This window comes from Amblyraja radiata, chromosome 17 (assembly GCF_010909765.2).
Source record: "Amblyraja radiata isolate CabotCenter1 chromosome 17, sAmbRad1.1.pri, whole genome shotgun sequence".
NCBI classification, from domain to species: domain Eukaryota; kingdom Metazoa; phylum Chordata; class Chondrichthyes; order Rajiformes; family Rajidae; genus Amblyraja; species Amblyraja radiata.
In genome coordinates, this window is record NC_045972.1 from 23375240 (window position 1) to 23396830 (window position 21591).

At 46.7% G+C, this 21591-nt stretch overlaps 1 protein-coding gene across 2 annotated transcripts in view; it reads left to right on the forward strand.

The window, feature by feature from the left end:
- adamts18 (ADAM metallopeptidase with thrombospondin type 1 motif 18) overlaps positions 1-21591 on the forward strand; it is a 175649-nt gene that overhangs the window by 131562 nt on the left and 22496 nt on the right. For both annotated transcript variants that reach the window (XM_033035863.1, XM_033035864.1), the window contains 2 exons: positions 9053-9194; positions 11258-11384. In XM_033035863.1, the coding sequence (XP_032891754.1) occupies positions 9053-9194; positions 11258-11384 (269 nt within the window). The remainder of the gene's footprint in view (positions 1-9052; positions 9195-11257; positions 11385-21591) is intronic.

Consider the following 21591-nt stretch of genomic DNA (forward strand, 5'->3'; position numbering starts at 1 on the left):
GTGCAAAGGGAACTTACGAACACACGCACACACATGCAAGCACACACGCACATATACACACATACACACGCAAAGAAACAGGTGCACGCATGCAAACAGATATACACATGTACGCATACACGGAGACACACAATCACCCAAGCATGAATGAACGCACACACACTCCTACAACTGCATGCATATACATGCACTTTTATACATGCACAAACCTACCCATGTAAATATGTACATATACGTATATGTACTAATGTCTTTATGTGCACACACCGAAAAATAGATGAATATAGACATTCACAGGCAAACACACAAACACAATCAATACTCTGCATGTCTAGTTCCCCGCACACGTACAGTGGCACACAGGCTACACCCCACATGTATCCAAGACACACAAAATGGCAGAAAGTTGTGGACGCAGCCCAGACTATCACACAAGCCAACCTCCCCTCCATTTACTCCATCCACATGTCATGCTGCCTTAGCAAGGCCACCAGCATAATCAAGGACCTGGTCACAACCTCTTCTCCCCTATCCCATCAGGCAAGAGGTGCAGACATTTGAAAACGCACACCTCTAGATTCAGGGACAATTTATACCCAGCTGCTATCAGGCAAATGAACCATCCTATCACCAACCAGAGAGCAGTCCTGACCTACCATCTACCTCATTGCAGACCCTTGGACTATCTTTCATCAGAGTTTACTGGACTTTATCTTGCACTAAACATTATTCCCTGTATCCTGTATCGATACACTGTGGATGGCTCGATTGTAATCATGTATAGGCTTTCTGCTCATTGTTTAGCACGCAACAAAAAAGCTTTTCACTGCACCTTGGTACACATGATAATAATAATAAACTAAACACAGGCATATCTACATGCACCTTACACTTGTGTGCATGTATGCCTATACACACACACGCAAACACAGCGTGAATAATAAAAGATCAACTTTACAGGTAGGACATAGAACAGTACATTACAGAACAGGCTCTTCAGCCCGCAATGTCCATGCTGAATATGATGCCAAGTTAAACTAATCTCTCTGCCTTTGTGTGATCCGACTCCTCCACCCGCTGCATATCCATGTGTCTATCTAAAAGCTACTTAAATACCCCTATCGTATCCACCTCCACCACCACCCCTGGCAGCACTTTCTTGGCACCCACCCATGACGGTGTTCATTTTTGATCAGTTAAAACCAGATAACTGAAACCCTACATCTCCTTCAAATTAGGTCCAAGCTGGGATCATCCAAACATTGATATCAACAGAAGCTTGAAAGCGCGCACCGCCAGACTCACGAGCAGCTTCTTCCCCTCTAATATCAGACTTCTGAGCAGCCCTTCCATATGCTTCTGGGCTGCACAGTAGACTTGCAGCCTCAGTTCGATCCTGACTATTTGTGCTCTCTGCAGGGAGTTTCTACATTCTCCCCGTGACCACGTGGGTTTTCTTTGGGCGCTCCGTTTTCCTCCCAGAAGAATTGACCTACTGACCTGCACATCTTTGGAGTGTGGGAGGAAACCGGAGCATCCGGAGAAAACCCACACAGTCACATGGAGAACGTACAAACTCAATCCAGACAGCAGGATCAAACCTCGGCACTGTGTGGCAGCAACTCTTCCACTGCGCCACTGTGACGTGCACCCTTCTTCAGACTGATTCCAAAAGGCTTCATGTATTGTATTATCTAATTTAATTGGATAGCATGCAAAGCTTTTCACTGCACCTTGGTAAAGCTAAACCTAAATAACTAGAAAGTCGCTGTATGCTGTCCTTGGGATTTCTAAACAGTAAATGGTATTGCCATTTTCAGTAGCCATCCTGTGAATCAACTAGATACCAACAGCAATTTTTCACCCCTCGAGGACTAGTGGTGCAAAAGTGGCGATCAAGTTACAGGGAAACATTGCATAGGCGCTATCTATCTTAACACACAGGAGGAAGGAGAGGGGGGCAGATTTGCGGGGTTGTTTATGGCTTTGGAAGGAGCAGGTGGAACACAGGACAGCCCGCTCCCGTGGTGTCCTGAATCAACGTTGGAGGTTAAACTACTTGGCTGTTCCCAGAGTATAGTTACACTGGGAGCGAGACATAAACCTATAAATATCACTTCAGTGTCAGAACCAAACGTCATTTTTCATTATCGGCGAGTAATTCAAGGACAGCACCTCCGCCGAGTGCTGAAAGGAGCATGTATGTGGCTGATTCTCTGGAGCGACACTTGATTCCAGTGGGGGAGGAATAAGGGTACCTTTGTCAGGGAAGCAGGACTGTGTCCCATTAATCCCTCTATGCTCGCCGTGTGAAAGTACATGGAATACAGCTCCCCCACCCCCACAGCTTCCAACAAGTGTCCAGGGAAGTCCCTGCATGATAAATCAAATCTCCGCCACAGAACGGGAGCTTAAAGCCAGCAAACATTTGGCCCATCATTGAGATGTGGAGACATTTTTACTTCAGAGGGTCCTGAAAGTGGGGCCAGCCCGTGCTTCTTTTGTGTAGGAAGGAACTGCAGATGCTGACTTAAACCAAAGATAGACACAAAATTCTGGAGTAACTCAGCAGGACCGGCAGCATCTCTGGAGAGAAGGAATGGGTGACGTTTCAGGTCGAGACCCTTCTTCAGACTGAATTAGAGTCTGACATCTGAAGGGGGGTCTCGACCCAAAACATCACCTATTCCTTCTCTCCAGAGATGCTGCCTGTCCCGTTGAATTACTCCAGCATTTTGTGTCTATCTTCCTGTGCCTCTTATGCCAGCTCATAAGCAGCACAGTGGTGCAGCTGGTGGAGTGGCTGCCTCACAACACCTGGCACCTGGGTTCACTCCTGACTACGGGTGCTGTCTGTGTGCAGTTTGTACATTCTCCCGCATGGGTTTCCTTCGGGTGCTCCGGTTTCCTCCCACATCCCAAAGACATGTGGGCTTGTAGGTTAATTGGCTTCTGTAAAAGTTGTGCCTTGTGCAGGATAGAACGGGGTGATCAATGGGCGGCATGCACTCGATGGGCCGAAGGGGCTGTGTCTGTGCTGCATCTTTAAAACTAAAGCTCTCACATCTCACAGGCATGGGTATGGTTAAGTTAATTGTCCATTACGCATTGCTCCTAGTGGGTGAAAAAAGAAAATATAAAAGTAGAAAGTAGAGGTAGTGTGGGAAGCATTAAAAAAAGATTAATTGCAAATGGGTGGTACATGGTTGGCGTGGACTTGGTAGGCTGAAAGGCAAATATTTGTGCTGTATGTCTGTGATTCTATGAAGCAGGCCATTCGGCCCACTGTGTTTGTCCCATATTCCATCAAAAGTCAGTTTGACCACTAAAAGAAAGATTTAAAGGGGACCTGAGGCAGCATTTTGCCATCATAATCCTCTGAACATAGAATAGTACAGCACAGGAACAGCCGCTTCGGCCCACAAATTCAGTGCTGAACATGATGCAAGTTAAACTAATCCCCTCTGCACACACGTGATCGTTATCGCTCCATTTCCTGCATATCCATGTGCCTATCTAAAAGCCTCTTAAATTCCATGAATGTATCTGTCTCCGCCTCCACCTCTGACAATGCGCTCCCGCACTTTAATCTTCTTTAAGCTTTGCCCTCTCACCTTAATTCAACGCATCATATTTTGGGGCGGCACAGTGGTACAGTGGTAGGGAATGAACAGCGGTAGGGAATTCCTGTCTGTACGGAATTTGCACGTTCTCGCTGTGACCGAGTGGGTTTTCTTCGGGTGCTCCGCTTCCCTTTCACACTCCAAAGATGTGCAGGTTTGTAGGATAATTGGCTTCTGTAAATTGTCCCTAGTGTGTAGGATAGAACAGGTATATGGGGTGATCGCTGGTAGGCGCAGACTCGGTGGGCAGAATGGGCCTGTTTCCAAGCTGTATCTCCAAAACTAAAACTAAGTCAACTCCACCAATCTTTTGTGGCAGATCCATTTTGCCTCCTCCTATCTTCTCCCTGAAATCTTTGACGACCTCAATGCATAACCTCCCCAAATGCATAACGTAACTTATCCTTGGATTATATTTCACTTGCTACAATTTCTGCCCTGCCAACCAGGTGGTATGTATCGTCTTGACTTTCAAAACCTTTCTCCTCAATGCACCACCACACAATCCATCTGTGTGATTATGTTACCTGAACGACGAAGGATATAAGGAGGACATTTTTGATTTTCATTCCAATAAGGTGTATTGATTCACCGTGTGAATCCATACATACCACCAACCCTCAAATGCTCTGCGTTCCCATAGAAACAACATGTCCGGAAGTGCCGCGTGTTTCCATGGATACCACCTCTGGTACCAATATTTTCCCAGATGGTCCAAGGTCGCACGTTTAAACAGGCCTTTCGCGTTCAGAAGAGGTTCCTCAGTAGGGTTGCCAACTTTCTCACTCCCAAAGGAACAAAAGGTCAAAATTAGGGACAAATTCCCGACGGCAATTCGTTGACCAACTTGGCCATGGGTGAGGGATGAGTGGGCCCGGGTGCTGGACTGCACACAAAGCCCAGCCAGCGGGTCAGCTGAGGGCACACAAAGCCCAGCCAGCGGGTCAGCTGAGGAGTTTTGGCCCGGGCACCGGGCGCGACGTCGCGCGCAAAGTCAGGCACCCCATCCAACTCATGAACCGACGATCGGCCATTAGAAGGAGGGGTAGTGGTGTCGGCAGTAAGCAAAGGTCTGAAGGTCAGACAGCTGGCCGGACTGCCGACCGACGAGGCCACGGACGAGGTGCTGCTGCTGCACTCCATGGGCTGCACTACGTCAGAGGCGGGGCCGGACGCGGCGCTCCTACCCGACGGTCCTTTCGACCCTAATAGTACCAGACAAGGGCGGTCACATATGGAACAAACCAATTTAGCCCAATATACGGGATGTCCCGGCTAATATGGGACAGTTGGCAACCCTATTCATCAGGATGTTGCCTGGATTAGGGACTACTACCTGTAAGGAGTGGACAAAATATCACCTTGACAAACATTTTAACTCCCTTTCCCATATTGATCTTTCTCTCCTGGGCCTCCTCCACTGTCAGAGTGCCGCCACACACAAATTGGAGGTGGTTTCTGGAGTCTGTACATTGGCCATGTGGCCACATGGGTTTTCTCTGGGTGCTCCGGTTTCCTCCCCATTCCAAAGATGTGCAGGTTTGCAGGTTAATTGGCTTGTGTAAATTGTCCCTAGTGTGTAGGATAGAAATAGTGTGCGGGGTGATTGTTGACGTGCAGTTTGGTAAGTTGTGCAGAAGGAACTGCAGATGCTAGTTGATACTAATGATAGGCACAAAGTGCTGGAGTAAATCAGCGAGTCAGGCAACATCTCTGGAGAAAAGGAAGAGGTGACGGTTCAGGTTGGAACCTTTCTTCAGACTAATCTGAAGAAGGGTTCCGACCTGAAACGTTATCAATTCCTTTTCTCCAGATGTTGGCTAACCTGCTGAGTTACTGCAACATTTTGCATCTATCCTAGCTTTATAAGTTAATTGGCTTTGGTAAAAATTGTAAAATTGTTGCTAGTGTGCAGGATAGTGCTAATGTACGGGGTGATCGCTGGTCGGTGCAGACTTAATGGGCTGAAGGACCTGTTTCCGCGCTGTATCGCTAAAGTAAAGCATGAAAGGTCTTGCCATCGTGTTTGGTAAAAGCACTGTGGGCCGAATGGCCTGTTTTTGTGCTGTACATTTTCTATTTTCTCTGCTCTAGGTCTGCTTTCTGAGACAAGGAATTGCAAACAATCTGTAAAAAGAAATATGCGGTGTCCATCAGAATCTTGGAGTAACATTGGGCCAATGTGGGCTTCCGTCAGTGATTCTTGCTTAATTGGCGACCTTTATGTGGAAGCCTGATGTTTGTACAAGTGTTCAATGTATAAGCTGCAATCAAGTGCCCCTCTCTCAAATACGGCTCAGTGTTTGAAGTCATTTGTCAGGCCAGCTGTAATGCAGCACCCAAACACATCCCCTAATGTGTACGCCCTGCGGGCTTGGCTCAAGCGGTTGTTAAAGGGAGTTATTATCAGATATAGAGCCTCAGAAGGAACCGTGGTAAACGAGTGTCTTGAGTACAGCGAGTATAACGTGTCTGAAGAGGACACTTGACCTCAAAGTAAAAGCGAAATGGAAACCACTGACCTTTGAACTCTCCCAATGCCTCACCACTCTATTGGGAGGCGACACACTCACATGAGTGCTCTCTCCCACACCCTGGTCTCTTCAGGAATTCAGGAGTGCCATTGGAAGCCACTCTACTTCCTCAAGGGAGTTATGAAGATGGCTATAATTGTGCAACATTAGTCAACATGTGTGGGACCAATTCTACGTTTAGTTTCAGATAGACACAAAATGCTGGAGTAACTTAGCCGGTCAGGCGGCATCTCGGGAGAAAAGGTGTATGTCGTTTTGTGGTGAAGATCCTTCTTCAAACATTTTATCAACATAATCAAGGACAAATCTTACCCCAGGTCACTCCCTCTTCTCCCCTCTCCCATTGGGCATAAGGTACAGGAGTGTGAACCCACTATATCTCCAGATTCAGGGACAGCTACTTCCCAGCTGTTATCAGGCAATTGAACCATCCTACCGATAATTAGTGATCCTGAGCCACTATCTACCTCATTGGAGACTTTCGGACTATCTTAGATCGGACTTTACTGGCTTTATCTTGCACTAAACCTTATTCGCGTTATTCCCTTTATCGTGTATCTGTACACTGTGTATCGCTCGATTGTAATCACACTTGGTCTCTCCGCTGACTGGCTTGCATGCAACAAAAGCTTTTTCACTGTACCTCGGTACACGTGACAATAAACCAAACTCAAAACGTGCAGTGGGTGAGAATTGAAAGAATCCCCAGTACAGCTGGAGATAAACATCAAGCCCCTTTCCGAAGGGATAATTGAATAGGAGCAACAAATTATTTACTTCGACGCTCGCTGTTGTCTCCCTTGGCTTCCATTAGTGCCTGAAGCTAAACTAGACAGAAACAAGAATGCAGACGCAAGGGGGAAGAGCTACAGAGGTGCCTCATTCCAATACCAACACATATATTTATCTCGATTTAGCAAGCTGTAAAATTTATTGGTCTAAAATCCTGTAGTCAAGAGGGCACCATTTAGTGGCTGTTGTAATTCAGTGGCAGATGTTAAAGACTTGAATCAAGGATGTGAGCATGTTGATACAAGCCGTTTTAAATGCCAACTGTGCATCTTTGGAAGAGCTGATAATCAGTCCAAGGACTTGGGGCGGCACGGTGGCGCAGCCTTACAGCACCAGGGAGCTGGGTTCGATCCTAACTATCGGTGCTGTCTGTGTGGAGTTTGTATATTCTCCCCATGACCCCTGTTCGTTTTCTCCGGGATATCCGGTTTTCTCCCACACTCGGACAGGTTTGTAGGTTAATTGGCTTGGTATAATTATAAATTGTCCTTAGAGTGTAGGATAGTGCTGGTGTATGTGGTGATCAGAAGACATGGGAACAGAATTGGTACATTTGACCCATCGAGCCTGCATAGCCCTTTGATCATAGCTGATCTACTTTTCCCTTTAAACCCCATTCTCCTGCCTTCCAGTGACCTTTGATGCCCTTACTAATTTAGACTTTAGAAATGCAGAACAGAAACAGGCCATTCGGCCCACCGTGTCTGTGCCAACCAGCGATTACCTCATACACTAACACTATATTACACACTGGGGATAATTTTACTAAAGCCAGTTATCCTACAAATGTTTATGTCTTTGGAGTGTGAGAGGAAACCAGAGCACCCGGGGAAAACCCACGCGGTCACAGGGAGAAAATACAGACTCAATGGAGACAGCGCCTGTAGTCAGGATTGAACCTGGATCTTTCGTGCTGTAAGGCAGCAACTCTACCGATGCACCACTGTACCACCCCAATCATGAAACTATCAATCTCATCTTTAATCAGGCAACTGAACTGTCCTCTGACCAGATAGAGAGCTGTCCTAAACTCCCATCTACCTCATTGGAGGCTTTCGGACTATCTTTAATCTAACTTTACTGGATTTTATCTTGCACTGAACGTCAACCCTTTATCCTGTATCTGCAGACTGATAACAGAGGGGAAGAATCTGCCCTTGAGTCTGGTCGTGCGTGCTTCCAAGCTTCTGTATCTTCTGCTCGAAGAGATTGGGGAGTAGAAGGAATGATTGGTATATACTGCCTTGCTGTTAGAGTAAGATAAAGTCATTATGTTTTACAGCCACGTAATATTTATATAAAACACGGAACCACACCACAGTGTGATTTACTAGATTTTTTTTCCATTTTTATCTTCCCCAAGATTTATCTCAGCATTGGGAATACTGGGCCAGTAATTTAACTGCTGTTCCAGATGTATCACAGCTCACCTAGTTAAACATCTTGGACAGACTCAAAATGCTGGAGTAACTCAGCGGGATAGGCAGCATCTCTGGAGAGAAGGAATGGGTGACGTTTCAGATCGAGACCCTTCTTCAGACCCTTCATTTTAATTCATTTATAATTAATTCATTACTATTAAACCCTGTGACCACGTGGGTATTCTCCGTGTGCTCCGGATTCCCCCACATCCCCAAAGACATGCACGGTTGTAGGTTAATTAGCTTGTAAATTGCTCCTCGTGTGTAGGATAGAACTTGTGTATGGGTGATCGTGGACGGCACGGGTTTGGTGGGCCGAAAGGCCTGTTTCCATGCTTTGTATGTCTAAATGTGTATCTCTAAATGAAGCATGTGATGGACTGGGTTACTCACAGAAATCTTCCATTAAGTAGGGTGCCATTCCTTTTCTCCAGAGATGTTGCCTGGCCCGCTGAGTTACTCCAGCATATTGTGTTTATCTTCAGTGTAAACCCACATATGCAGTTCCTTCCTGCACAATCTTCCATTAACTTTAGTTCTAATTTTCTTTGTGATTGGAGAGCGATTCACACTAATCCTGTTCAACATTTCTTTATGTTGCCCTCCTTCCCCCCCAACCCCCCCCCCCCCAATTTCCCTCTCTCTCTCTTCCACAACCTTCACCACCGCCCCTCCCCAACAGATTCTGTTGCAAGGCAAGAATCCAGGTATTGCCTGGGAGTACACGTTACCAAAGGTTGCTAATGAAAGCAAGGCAAGCGAGCAGAGGCACAACTACACCTGGGCGGTCGTGAGATCAGGTTGCACTGCATCATGTGCTGGAGGTGAGTAGCCCTCCCATTCATCGGAAGAAGAAAGCTCTTATATTGCTTTCTCTCTCGCTCTGTCTCTCTCTGTCTCTCTCTCTCTGTCTCTCTCTCTGTCACTTTCTCTCTCTCTCTCTGTCACTCTCTCTCTCTCTCTCTCTCTCCATCTCTATCTATCTCCATCTCTCTCTATTTTTAGACTTTAGCGCATAAACAGGCCCTTCGGCCTTGAGTCCGTGCCGACCAGCGATCACCCCTTACACTAACACTATCCTACACACTGGGGATAATTTTATAATTTTTATCCAAGCCAATTAACCTCCAACAAACCTGTAAGTCTTTGGAGTGTGGGAGGAAACCGGAGTACCCACGCGGTCACGGGCAGAACGTACAAACTCTGTCCAGACAGCACCTGAGGTCAGGATCGAACCTGGGTCTCTGGTGCTGTAAGGCAGCAGCTGGACTGCTGTGCCACTGTGACGGACCCTCCCGAGAGAAGAGAGAGACAGAGAAATGCTAACATACTTTCTGTTGGTGGCTTTATCCTTTTTATAGCCCTGGCCCCACGCATGAGGAACAGGCTGGTGAAGTGGTTCCAGTGGTGTGCTGATCTCTGAAGCCCAACACCGAAGGCTGGGCTCAGTGCAGTGGCTCACTAACATGCTGAGACCTGCCATCTCATTCTCCCTTCTCTTCTTATTTCCCCTCCTGTTTGTTTTCCTTTGTATCTGCTTCTAATTTTTTGATTGTAGCTGAGGTGATGTGCGACGTTTAGTTTAGTTTAGAGGTACACCATGGAAACAGGCCCTTAGACCCACCAGGTTAAAGCCAACCAGCGATCCCCGCACGCTAACACTATCCTACACACTAGGGACAATGTACATTTTTTTTTAACCTACAAACCTGTACGTCTTTGGAGTGTGGGAGGTAACCAGAACTCCCGGAAAAAACCCACGCGGGTCACAGGGCAAACATACAAACTGTGTACAGACAGCACCCGTAGTCAGGATCAAAGCTTTGGGTCTCTGGCGTTGTAAGGTACCAACTAAACCACTGTGCCACTGTGCCGCCCTCATGTGTGTGGTTAAAAAAAACAACCAAGAGATTTAGACATAACCCTGAGGTCTGTCCAGATCCCCTCAGTTTGATTTTATGCAGATTTTTAGTTTATTTTAGTTTATTGTCACGTGTACCGGGATACAGTGAAAAGCTTTTTGTTGTGTGCTAACCAGTCAGCGGAAAGACTATACACAATTACAATTGAGCCATCCACAGTGTACACATATAGATTAAAAGGAATAATGTTTAGTGCAGGATAAATCCAGTAAAGTCCGATTGAAGATAGTCTGTGGGTTTTCAATGAGGTAGAGTTGGCACAGACATGATAAGCCAACTAGTCTCTCTCTCGTGTTGATGGGTTCTCAGAAGAATGAGAACTTTCTCCAGCCTATGGACAATAAGAGAGATGGTACATCAGAGAATTACATAAGGAACTAGAGTATCAGTCACCAACCTGCCCCATCAATTTGCTAAGCCAGTTAATATAGTGATGACTGTTCCAACATTGTCCTGAGGCCTGATTACCCATAACCACTGACTCCAATATAGAGGGGAGGAGGGGGGAGGGGGGAGGTTTGGGAGAATTAGGTATTCCCCAGGGTTCCAGGGTTAATGTGGTGAACAGGACAGAGACGGGGTGTTGGGAAGGTTTACTTGAAATTAGAGAATTCACTGCTGATTTATGTTCTTAAGTGGTAGGAGAATACATAGGCCATTCAGCCCATCAAGTCTACTCTGCTGTTCATTCATGGTTCTTCCTCTCAACCCCATTCTCCGGCCTTCTCCCCATACCCCTGACACCCGTACCAATCAAGAATCTATCTATCTGTGCCTTAAAAATGTCCATTGATGGCTTCCGCAGGAATGAATTCCACAGATTCGCCACCCTCTTAAAAAAAAGAATGTCATCCTCGTCTCCTTCCTAAAGGATCCTTTTATTCTGTTTTTTTGGAATGCGGTCACCTCATGAAATCTTCAGCTGAATTTCCTCCAATATGTACACTCTCTTAATCTTCTTGCAGGTAAAATGGTGACCACGCCCTACTGTTTGCAGGACCATCTTACACAAGTCAACACCACCCTGTGTTCTGCACACGCAAGGCCCACGACAGGAACAATTACCTGCAACACACAGCCATGCCCAGCAAGGTAAATATCGAGAACTGACCCACACACGTGTGTGGAGCTCCCTCCCCTTAATGGAGGAAAAGTTTGATGCAAAGTGTTGGAGCAACTCAGCGGGTCAGGCAGCTTCTCTGGAGATAAAGGAACATGTGATGTCTCAGGTCGGAACCCATCTTCCAATTGAAAGTATGAGGGGAGGTGGGGGGGGGGGGGGGGGGGGGAACTGGAGGTAGGAAAAGGTCAGAATAAATCAGGGCTGGCAACAGATAGCAAGGAAGGGCGGAGGCCCATTGTTGGCTGTGGAAGAGGCGATAACAGAGGGATGCAAGGATGCAAACAGTGGAACTGGTAGGACAACTAGTGTGGGGGAGAGAGGGACTGCAGGGGTTACTTGAAATTAGAGAAATCAATATTCATACCACTGGGTTGTAAGCTGCTCAAGTGAAATATGAGGGGCTGTTCCTCCAATTTGTGTGTGGCCTCCCTCTGACAGTGGAAGAGGCCCAGGACAGAAAGATCATAAGATCATAAGTGATAAGAGCAAAATTAGGCCATTCAGCCCATCAAGTCTACTCCGACATTCAATTCTTGGCTGATCTATCTCTCCCTCCTAACCCCATTCTTCTGCCTTCTCCCCATAACCTCTGACACCCATACTAATCAAGAATCTATCAGGTGTGGTCAGTGTGGGAATCTATCAGAAAGATCAATGTGGGAATGGGAAGGTGAGTTAAAATGTTTGGCACCCAGGAGATCGTGTTTTTTGGGGTCTTCCATGTCCTCTTGAAGAAAGTAATTTAAATGGTGAGAGATTACAGAGCTCAGACATTGATCTGGGAATACTAGCTGGGACATTGTTGGCCGGTGTGGGCGAGTTGGGCCGAAAGGCCTGTTTCAACACTGTATTAATCTGTGGCTCTATGACTCTAGTGCATAGATAATAGAAGGCCGGTAAGCTATCATTTATTTTGCGGGGAATCACTATTTGTTAGTTTGGGTACATGTGACATTATTTGGTTTATTATTTGTCACATGTACCATGGTATAGTGAAAAACTTTCCATTCAAATCAGGTAATGCTATACATAAATACAACCAAGCCAAACTCAAGAACAATATGTAGAGCAACGGGGAAAATTTAGAGTGCGGAACATAGTCCTCAGTATTGTAGTGCTTCAGTTCCAGAGACAAAGTCTGATGTCCGCCATGGGTTTGATGTGAATTTGACAGTATCCTAGCTAATGGAAGGACCATTCAGAAGCCTGATAACAGAGGGGAAGAAGCTGTTGCTCAGTCTGGTGGTGCGCGCATTCAAGCTTCTGTACCTTCTGCTTGACGGGAGTGTGGAGAATAATGAATGACCGAGGTGGGACGAGTCTTTGATTATGTTGGCTGCTTTCCCGAGAAGTCTGGTCTGTGTGATGGACTGAACTGCGTCTTCAAATCTCTGACAGTGCTGGTCCCAAACTAGGTGGAGATGCAACCCAACCTGAAGTAGGAAGCTTACAGATCTAGAGCCCTCATGGACATTCTAGCAGCCATTTCCAATCCTACACAAATCCCATTTTCTTACCCCCTCTATTCCTCTCAAGTGCTCCCATCCCTCTACATAATGTAACTTGGCCCATCAAGTCTACTCTGCCATTCAATCATGGCTGATCTATCTATCTCCTTCCTAACCCCATTCTCCTGCCTTCTCCCCATTACCTCTGACATTTGTACTAATCAAGAGTCTAGCTATCTCTGCCTTAAAAATATCCACTGACCTGTGGCAAAAACATCCACAGATTCACCACCCTCTGACTCAAGAAATGCCTCCTCATCTCTTTCCTAAATGAACGTCCTTTAATTCTGAGGCTATGACCTCTAATCCTAGACACTCCCACTAGTGGAAACATACAAAGGGAAATTGTGAGTGACCAATTGTTACCCACATAGTCATAGGGGGGAATGTGCAAATTCCATGCAGACAGGTCGGGATCGAACCCAGGACACTGGATCTGTAAAGCAGCAGCTCTACTAGCTACTCTACTGTGCCACCCACTGGGTATTGCAGTGACCCCACAACCCAGTTCCAAAGGACAAACCTTCCTCTAAGATGTGGTTATAAATATGACAGATATCAAACTGTGGGAACTGGGGATAGGACACCTATGTGAAGCCTCTACCTCCGGATTTGTGAAAAATCATCCATGAATGTTTTTCTAGTGGTTACGGTGTAATGCACTATGAATTAAATTAGTTCAGGTTTAGTTACATCTCCATGTTACTAAGGATTAAAAGTGATCTCAGTGCAAGTGACATTAAAGTTGCTGCTCTTTGTTCCGATAGCGATGCTTTTAAAGTCAGGCTTTTAGGCTTTGTTTATACTTTAGAGATACAGCGAGGAAACAGACCACCGAGTCCACGCCGACCAACAATCACCCCATACACAAGCATTATCCTACACACTAGGGGCAATATACACTTTTAATCAAAACCAACTAACCTGCAAACCTCAGATTCAGATTCAATTTTAATTGTCATTGTCAGTGTACAGTACAGAGACAATGAAATGCATTTAGCATCTCCCTGGAAGAGCTACATAGCAAATGATTTGAATAAATAATAATAAGTGTCCGGGGTGGGGGGGGGGGGGGGGGGGGTGATTGGCAGTCACCGAGGTACGTTGTTGAGTAGAGTGACAGCCGCCGGGAAGAAGCTGTTCCTGGACCTGCTGGTTCGGCAATGGAGAGACCTGTAGCGCCTCCCAGATGGTAGGAGGGTAAACAGTCCATGGTTGGGGTGAGAGCAGTCCTTGGCGATGCTGAGCGCCCTCCGCAGACAACGCTTGCTTTGGACAGACTCAATGGAGGGGAGCGAGGAACCGGTGATGCGTTGGGCAATTTTCACCACCCTCTGCAATGCCTTCCGGTCGGAGACAGAGCAGTTGCCATACCATACTGTGATGCAGTTGGTAAGGATGCTCTCGATGGTGCAGCGGTAGAAGTTCACCAGGATCTGAGGAGACAGATGGACTTTCTTCAGTCTCCTCAGGAAGAAGAGACGCTGGTGAGCCTTCTTGATCAGAGTTGAGGTATTGTGGGTCCAAGAGAGGTCATCGGAGATGTTGACTCCCAGGAACCTGAAGCTAGAAACACGTTCCACCTCCGTCCCGTTAACGTGGATGGGGGTGGGCGTGCCGCCTCTGGACTTCCTGAAGTCTACAATGAGCTCCTTGGTCTTCTTGGAGTTAAGGGCCAGGTTGTTGTCAGCGCACCATGCTGCTAAGTGCTGGACCTCCTCCCTATAGGCCGACTCATCGTTGTTGCTGATGAGGCCAATCACCGTTGTGCCATCTGCATACTTGATGATGGTGTTAGTACCATGTACAGGTGTGCAGTCATAGGTGAAGAGGGAGTAGAGGAGGGGGCTCAGCACACAGCCCTGTGGAACGCCGGTGTTCAGGGTGAGGGTTGAAGAGGTGTGCTTGTCTAACCTAACAGACTGGGGTCTGTTGGTTAGAAAGTCCAGTATCCAGTTGCAGAGGGAGGGGTCGATGCCCAGGTTACCGAGTTTGGTGATCAGTTTTGATGGTATAATGGTGTTGAATGCTGAGCTGTAATCGATGAACAGCATTCTTACGTAAGTGTCTCTGTGTCGAGGTGGGAGAGGGCGGAGTGAAGTGCCGTTGAGATGGCATCCTCCGTACTCCTGTTCTTGCGGTAGGCAAACTGATAGGGATCCAGTGTGGGGGGTAGGCAGCTTTTGAGGTGTGCCAGGACCAGCCTCTCGAAGCACTTGTATGTTTTTGGAGTGCAGGAGGAAACCGGAGCAACCGGGTGCAGTCACAAGGAGAACGTGCAAACTCCGTACAGACAGCACTCATAGTCAGAATCAAACCTGAGTCTCTGGCGGGCTGTAGTTGCGTTTAGTTTATTGTCACGCGTACCAAGGTACAGTGCAAAGGCAGCAACTTCTCCGCTGTGCCACTGTGCCGCTCTTAATAGGTTCCGCAGCAGGTTATGTTAACATTTAATTAAGTAAATTTGCCTGTCACCATTATTGATGTCCTTCGGGTACTGTGTGGGTGATCTGAAAGGGGAAATTTAAAACTGAAACATTAGGAGTAGCATGTCGGCGTTGGAGTAGGGAAATTCCGACAAGCAACAATATTGGAAAAGTGGAAGACCCCAGGGGTCGGTAATGGATCCAGCCTACAGTGGGTTAGAGTGTTGGGGGGAGGAGGAGGTGAAGCATGAGTTGTTAAGGACACCTGTGGAGGCCAGGTATGCTGGTCCCAAGGGAGGTGAAGAGTTACCGCAGGCTTCCTGAATGGGAGAGAACAAAGCTAGTGCTTCAGGTTTGCCCCAAACTACCAGAGTCAGAAGCAAACTGAATGCAGCTGATCAAGAGAAGATCTAAGAGGAGGGTGGGAGTTGAATGATTCAATAATCAATGGTACTTTATAATCACAGTGAAATTACTTTGGAGATACAGAGTGGAAATAGGCTCTTCAGCCCACTGAGTCTACACCGAGCAGTGATCACCCCGTACACTCACACTATCCCACGAACTAGGGACAGTTTACGATTTACAGAAACTTATTAAACTACAAACCTTTACTGATACAGCTCTGGTTTCTTCCCACACTCCAAAGACTACAGGTTTGTAGGTTAATTGGCTTTGGTAAAATTGTAAATTGTCCCTTGTGTGTAGGATGTTTTAGTGTACGGGGTAATCGTTGGTCGGCATGGACTCGGTGGGCCGAAGGGCGTGTTTCCGTGCTGTATCTCACAAGTATCTCTAGTCTAAACATGATGAAAGTTGCTGAGCTGCACATTCACTGTTCCGTCCATTGGAAGTTATCAGGAGAACCGCCAGTTTACAGTTTTCCTCTTTCTCTCTGAACGAGATTCTGGCCGTTGTACATGCATCATTAGTGCCGTCTGCCCCAATGATGAATGGGCTGTGTCATGAACTCCCTTATCACCTTTGACTCCCTGTTGCTGAGAAGCCCTGTATTTCATGGTAGTCTGACCCAGATTGTACCGTCTGTTATTAAAGTGCGGTCTTCGGAGACAGGAAGTTTTTGTTGAACAAACAGTCGTCTCTGAGGTAGTGTATCGCAAAATCCTGTCCCCTGCAGACTTTGTTACTTTACTCCTGCTTTCTTTTTTGGCTGCCTTGATGAGATAAAGCTCCATATTGTTCATGTGCCATCTGGCTTTATTAATGAGATCAAGGATCTTGAGGTCCAAGTCCATAACTCCCTGAAAGTGGCGACATAAGTAGATAGAGTGGCAAAGAAAGCATATGGTATGCTTGCTTTCATAGGTCGGGGGCATTGAGTATAAAGTCAGGAGGTCATGCTGCTGCTTTATAGGTCTTTGGGAGGTTCAATGTAAGGGGAGAAGTGCACAGTTAATGGCAAGAGCCTGAACAGCATTGATGTGCACAGGGATTTTGAAGTCCAAGTTCATCGCTCACTGAAGGTGGCGGCACAAGTAGATAGGTTGGTGAAGAAGGTGTAGGCGAATGCTTGCCTTCATTGCAAGGGGCATTGAGTATAAGAGTCAGGAAGTCTGTAGGATCCTCAGCTCTGCAGTACTTTGGTACGCCTCATTTTGAATATTGTGTGCAGTTCTGGTTGCCCCACTATAGGAAGGATGTGGAGGCTTTGGAAAGGGTGCAGAATGCTGCCTTGATAATGGATAAAGGCCAAACTTGGATTGTTTTCTGTGAAACACCGCGGGGAGACCTGATAGAAGTATATATCAAAGGTTTCAAAGGTCTTTTATTGTCACGTACCAATTAAGGTACAGTGATATGCAAATTACTATACAGCCATAGGATATAAAAAAGCAACAAGACACACAACTACATAAAAGTTAACATAAGCATCCGCCACAACAGATTCCCCACATTCCTCACTGTGATGGAAGGCAAAAAATTCCAATCTTTTTCCTCTTTATTCTCCCACGGTCAGGGCAGTCGAACCATCCGACAGGGTGATCGAAGCTCCCACAGCCAGCGGTCGAAAGTCCCGAGTCGGGGCGATCGAAACTCCCGCGTCGGGGCGGTCGAAACTCGTACGCCGGGGCGATCAAAACTCCCGCGGCTTGGAGTTCCGGAAGTCGGTCTCTGACCAGAGACCTTGAGCTCCGTGATTATTAAGTCCGCAAGCACCAACGGTTGGAGCGCCGAGGTCGATCCCTGGCAAAGGGATTGCGGGCTCCGCGATGTTTAAGTCCTGCAGGCTCCCTGTGGTGGAGCTCTCAAAAGTCGGTCTCCAGCAAAGGCCGCCAACTCCTCAATGTTAGGCCGCAGTGTGGACGGAGATATGATATGGAAAAAAATCCCTTGTCCGTCGAGTTAAGAGATTAGAAAAAGTTCGCCCCAACCCCTCCCCTCCCCCCACCCCCCACATAAAACAAGCTGAAGAACACTAAAAACATACATATAACACATACTATTAAAACACACATATAACAAAAACATACATATAACACATACTATTAAAACACACATATAACAAAAACATACATATAACACATACTATTAAAACACACAGAATGAAGGGACAGACAGACTGTTGATGAGGCAGCCATTGCTGGCGTCACCGGGTGTTGATATAGGTCAGTTCCTTCCTACCTCCCCTGGCAGAGTGTTCCAGGCACCCTGTTTTTTAATAGGCTGCAGAGTGACACAGTGGTAGAGTCGCTGCCTGACAGCGCGTAAGACCCGGGTTCGATCCTGACTACAAGTGCTGTCTGTATGGAGTTTGTAGTTTCTTCCTGTGACGACATGGGGTTTTTTTCCTGATGCTCCGGATTCCTCCCATATCCCAAAGACGTGTAGGTGTATAGGTTAATTCGGCTCCGTAAATTGCCCAAGTGTGCAGCATGCATAAGAGGGATAACATAAATCTAGTGTGCGGGTGATCGCTGGACGGCATGGACTCGGTGGTTCAATGGCCGTGTTTCCACACTGTATCTCTAAACTAAACTAAATGTTAGATAGTACCAGCCTCCATCACTGTTGTCTACCGCCCACTCTATGGGTGGTCGGGTGGATAGTTGGTTGACATTTCTTTACCAGATCCCAGTGCACACTCCCTTATAATGCAGAAGAAATGTTTTAAATCATTGGAGCCACAACAAAGCAAAATGATACTACCGAGATTAAGCAGGGTGTGCTGTTACTGCAAAAGCAGAAGGGTACACGATTGAATATTTCTTAAACGCACATGACACTGACAGGGTTAACTTGTGAGACTTTGCAAAGATGTGTGTCAGGGTCTGAGGGGTGACCTGATGGAAGCATTCTGAGAGACATATGTCAGGGTAAAATTTACGAGATGTATTGGCTGGGTAGTTTATTTTCCCCCAGGCTGGAAATGTCAAAGACTAGAGGGCATAAAGCTTTAAAGTGAGACAGGGAAGGTTTAAAGGAAATGTACGGGGCAATTTAATTTTTACACTGAGAATGATTGGTGGCTGGAACACACTGCTAGGGAACGCATTGGGAAACAAATATGACAGTGATGTTGGAGAGACATTTAGACAGGCATCATGTATAGTCTTTTCGTTGACTGGGTAGCATGCAACAAAAAAACCTTTTCACTGTACGCGGTGCATGTGACAATAAACTAAACCAAACTAAACTCTCGCCCATCCATCCACACAGTTGAGGAGGTTTCAGGCTTTGAAGCAGGTGAGCGGCACTTTGTAGTGTAAAGGTACCGACAAGTTGCAACCCGTTGCCCATGTCAAAGCCACACAAAGGCCATTGTGCATCGCGCTTTGTGTGTCTGTACATCAGTCTCCGATGAACATCGGAGGTATATTCCACAAAGCATTGAATTGAAAGAAGGTTTATTTATCTATTTCTCCCCTCCCCTCTACGTGACTCTCCTCAGTTTCCTCCTCCTCAGGGGGAGGACAGGTCCATGGGCGTAATCGGTTCCGCTCATTACCATTGTGACAGGACTTGTTTGAACTGAGTTCTCATGAGAACATGACAGGAGCTGTGAAAAGCAGAGTGCTGGAGTAACTCAGCGGGTCAGGCAACATTTGTGGAGGCAACGGATTGGCTTGGAACCCTTCTTCAGAAGCAAGAGATTCTAGCTGAAAGAGTAGGCCACCTGGCCCCTCAAGCCTGTCCCACCATCCAATATAGTCATGGTTGGAAAAGCACAAAGTGCTGGAGTAATGCCCCTGTCCCACTTAGGAAACCTGAACGGAAACCTCTGGAGACTTTGCGCCCCACCCAAGGTTTCCGTGCGGTTCCCGTAGGCCGCAGGTGGTTGCCGGAGGTTGCAGCTAATGGAAGCAGGTAGGGAGACTGACAAAAACCTCCGGGAGCGCCTGTATAGGCAATGTTTCAATTCGGTTCTGAAGAATAGACCCAACCCGAAACAGCATTATCCATGTTCTCTGGAGATGCTTCCTGACCCCTGCTGGGTTACTCCAGCACTTTGTATCTTTGATAGACAAAAAATGCTGTAGTAACTCAGCGGGCCAGGCAGCATCTCAGGAGAGAAGGAGTGGGTGACCCTTCTACAGACTGACTTTCAGACTTTGTATCTTTGTTTGTAAACCAGCATCGGTAGTTCCTTGTGTCTCCATCATAATGGTTGATCTGCAGCAGTGCTCCAATGCTCGCAATTTTCTGACCTTTCAAAAACGTGGCTACCTCCTCTTTAAATATCACCAATGGTCAATTCTCTCCAAACTTCTGGGGCGGAAAATTCCAGGGAGTCGGAATCTCCTGCAAGAATTTGTTCCTACATTCCTCAATTTCAAATACGATAAGATACGATAGAACTCTATTTATCCCAGGAGGGAAAATAATTTGCCAACAGTCCTAAAAAACACAACATGAAACATGAAAAATAAAGTGATGAGTGGTAAGGCTTTGGGGATGTGCAAAGATTGAGGGGGGGGGTCACTCAGTCTCAGTCTACCCTACGACAGAAGGGGGAGGAGGAGTTGTAAAGTTTGATCGCCACAGGGGAGAAGGATCTCCTGTGGCGTGCTGCCCTGCACCTTGGCCTCTGATCTTATAACCGAGTACCCTCATTCCCATCATCTACTCAGGTTGATAACAAGATCTTTGATCATTCGGCCCCTGGATGAGAAGAGGATCCACTAGTTGGAGAGTCTAGAAACAGAGGCCACGGCCTCAGAATAAAAGGACGTACCTTTAGAAAGGAGATGAGGAAGAATTTCTTTAGCCAGAGGGTGGTGAATCTGTGGAATCCATTGCTACAGACGGCTGTGAAGGCCAAGTCATTGGGTATTTTAAAAGTGGAGAATGATAAGTTTAGTTTAGAGATACAGCGTGGAAGCAGACCTTTCAGCCCACCAAGCCCATGCCAAGCAACAATCACTCATACACTACTATCCTAAACAATTTACAGAGGCCAATTAACCTACAAACTTACACGGCCAATTGACCTACAAACTTCCAAATGGGAAGAAACCAGAGCAGCCGGAGAAAGCCCACGCTATCACAGGGAGAACGTACAAACTCTGTACAGATAGCACCCGTAGTCAGGATTGAACCCAGATCCCTGGCGCTTTGAGGCAACATATCTATTTCTACGGCACTGTGCCACCCACCGTGTTCTTGAGTTGTAAGGTTGCCAAAGGTTATGGGGAGAGGGGATTGAGAAGGAAAAATAGATCAGCCATGATCGAATGGCAGAGCAGACTCGATGGGCCAACTGGCCTAATTCTGCTCCTATGTCTTATGAACATGAACAAGGTTTGTCCCGTCACTGACTGCCCCCGATGGCAGTAGACCTACATGTACACCCCTTAGTCCTCAGTAGATATAAGTTCACAGCCCCATCGCCGTACCCTGCTCGTTTATCCTTGAGAGACTAAGAGAGAAGACATCTCTGGTTACTGTTCTTGATATTTACTGGTGATTAACGTTACATTCTTGCCACCATCGTTTTATTATCATTATTAATCTCAGCAAATTAAACTAGTTAAACTAACTAAACTACCCTGGGGTAGCGAGACAGAGGATAATTTGTTAATCAGTGCTATAAAACAAGTCTAGCGGGGAAATAATCTTTTTATTAGCTTGTCAATCCCAGCAAGGAGGGTGGGGAATGTGGCTAGCAGGTGTGAGAGGTGGTGCGGCTCTGTGTTGCAGTGGTAGAGTTGCTGCCTTACAGCGCTCACAGCGTCAAAGATCCTGACTACGGGTGCTGTCTGTACGGAGTTTGTACTTTCTCC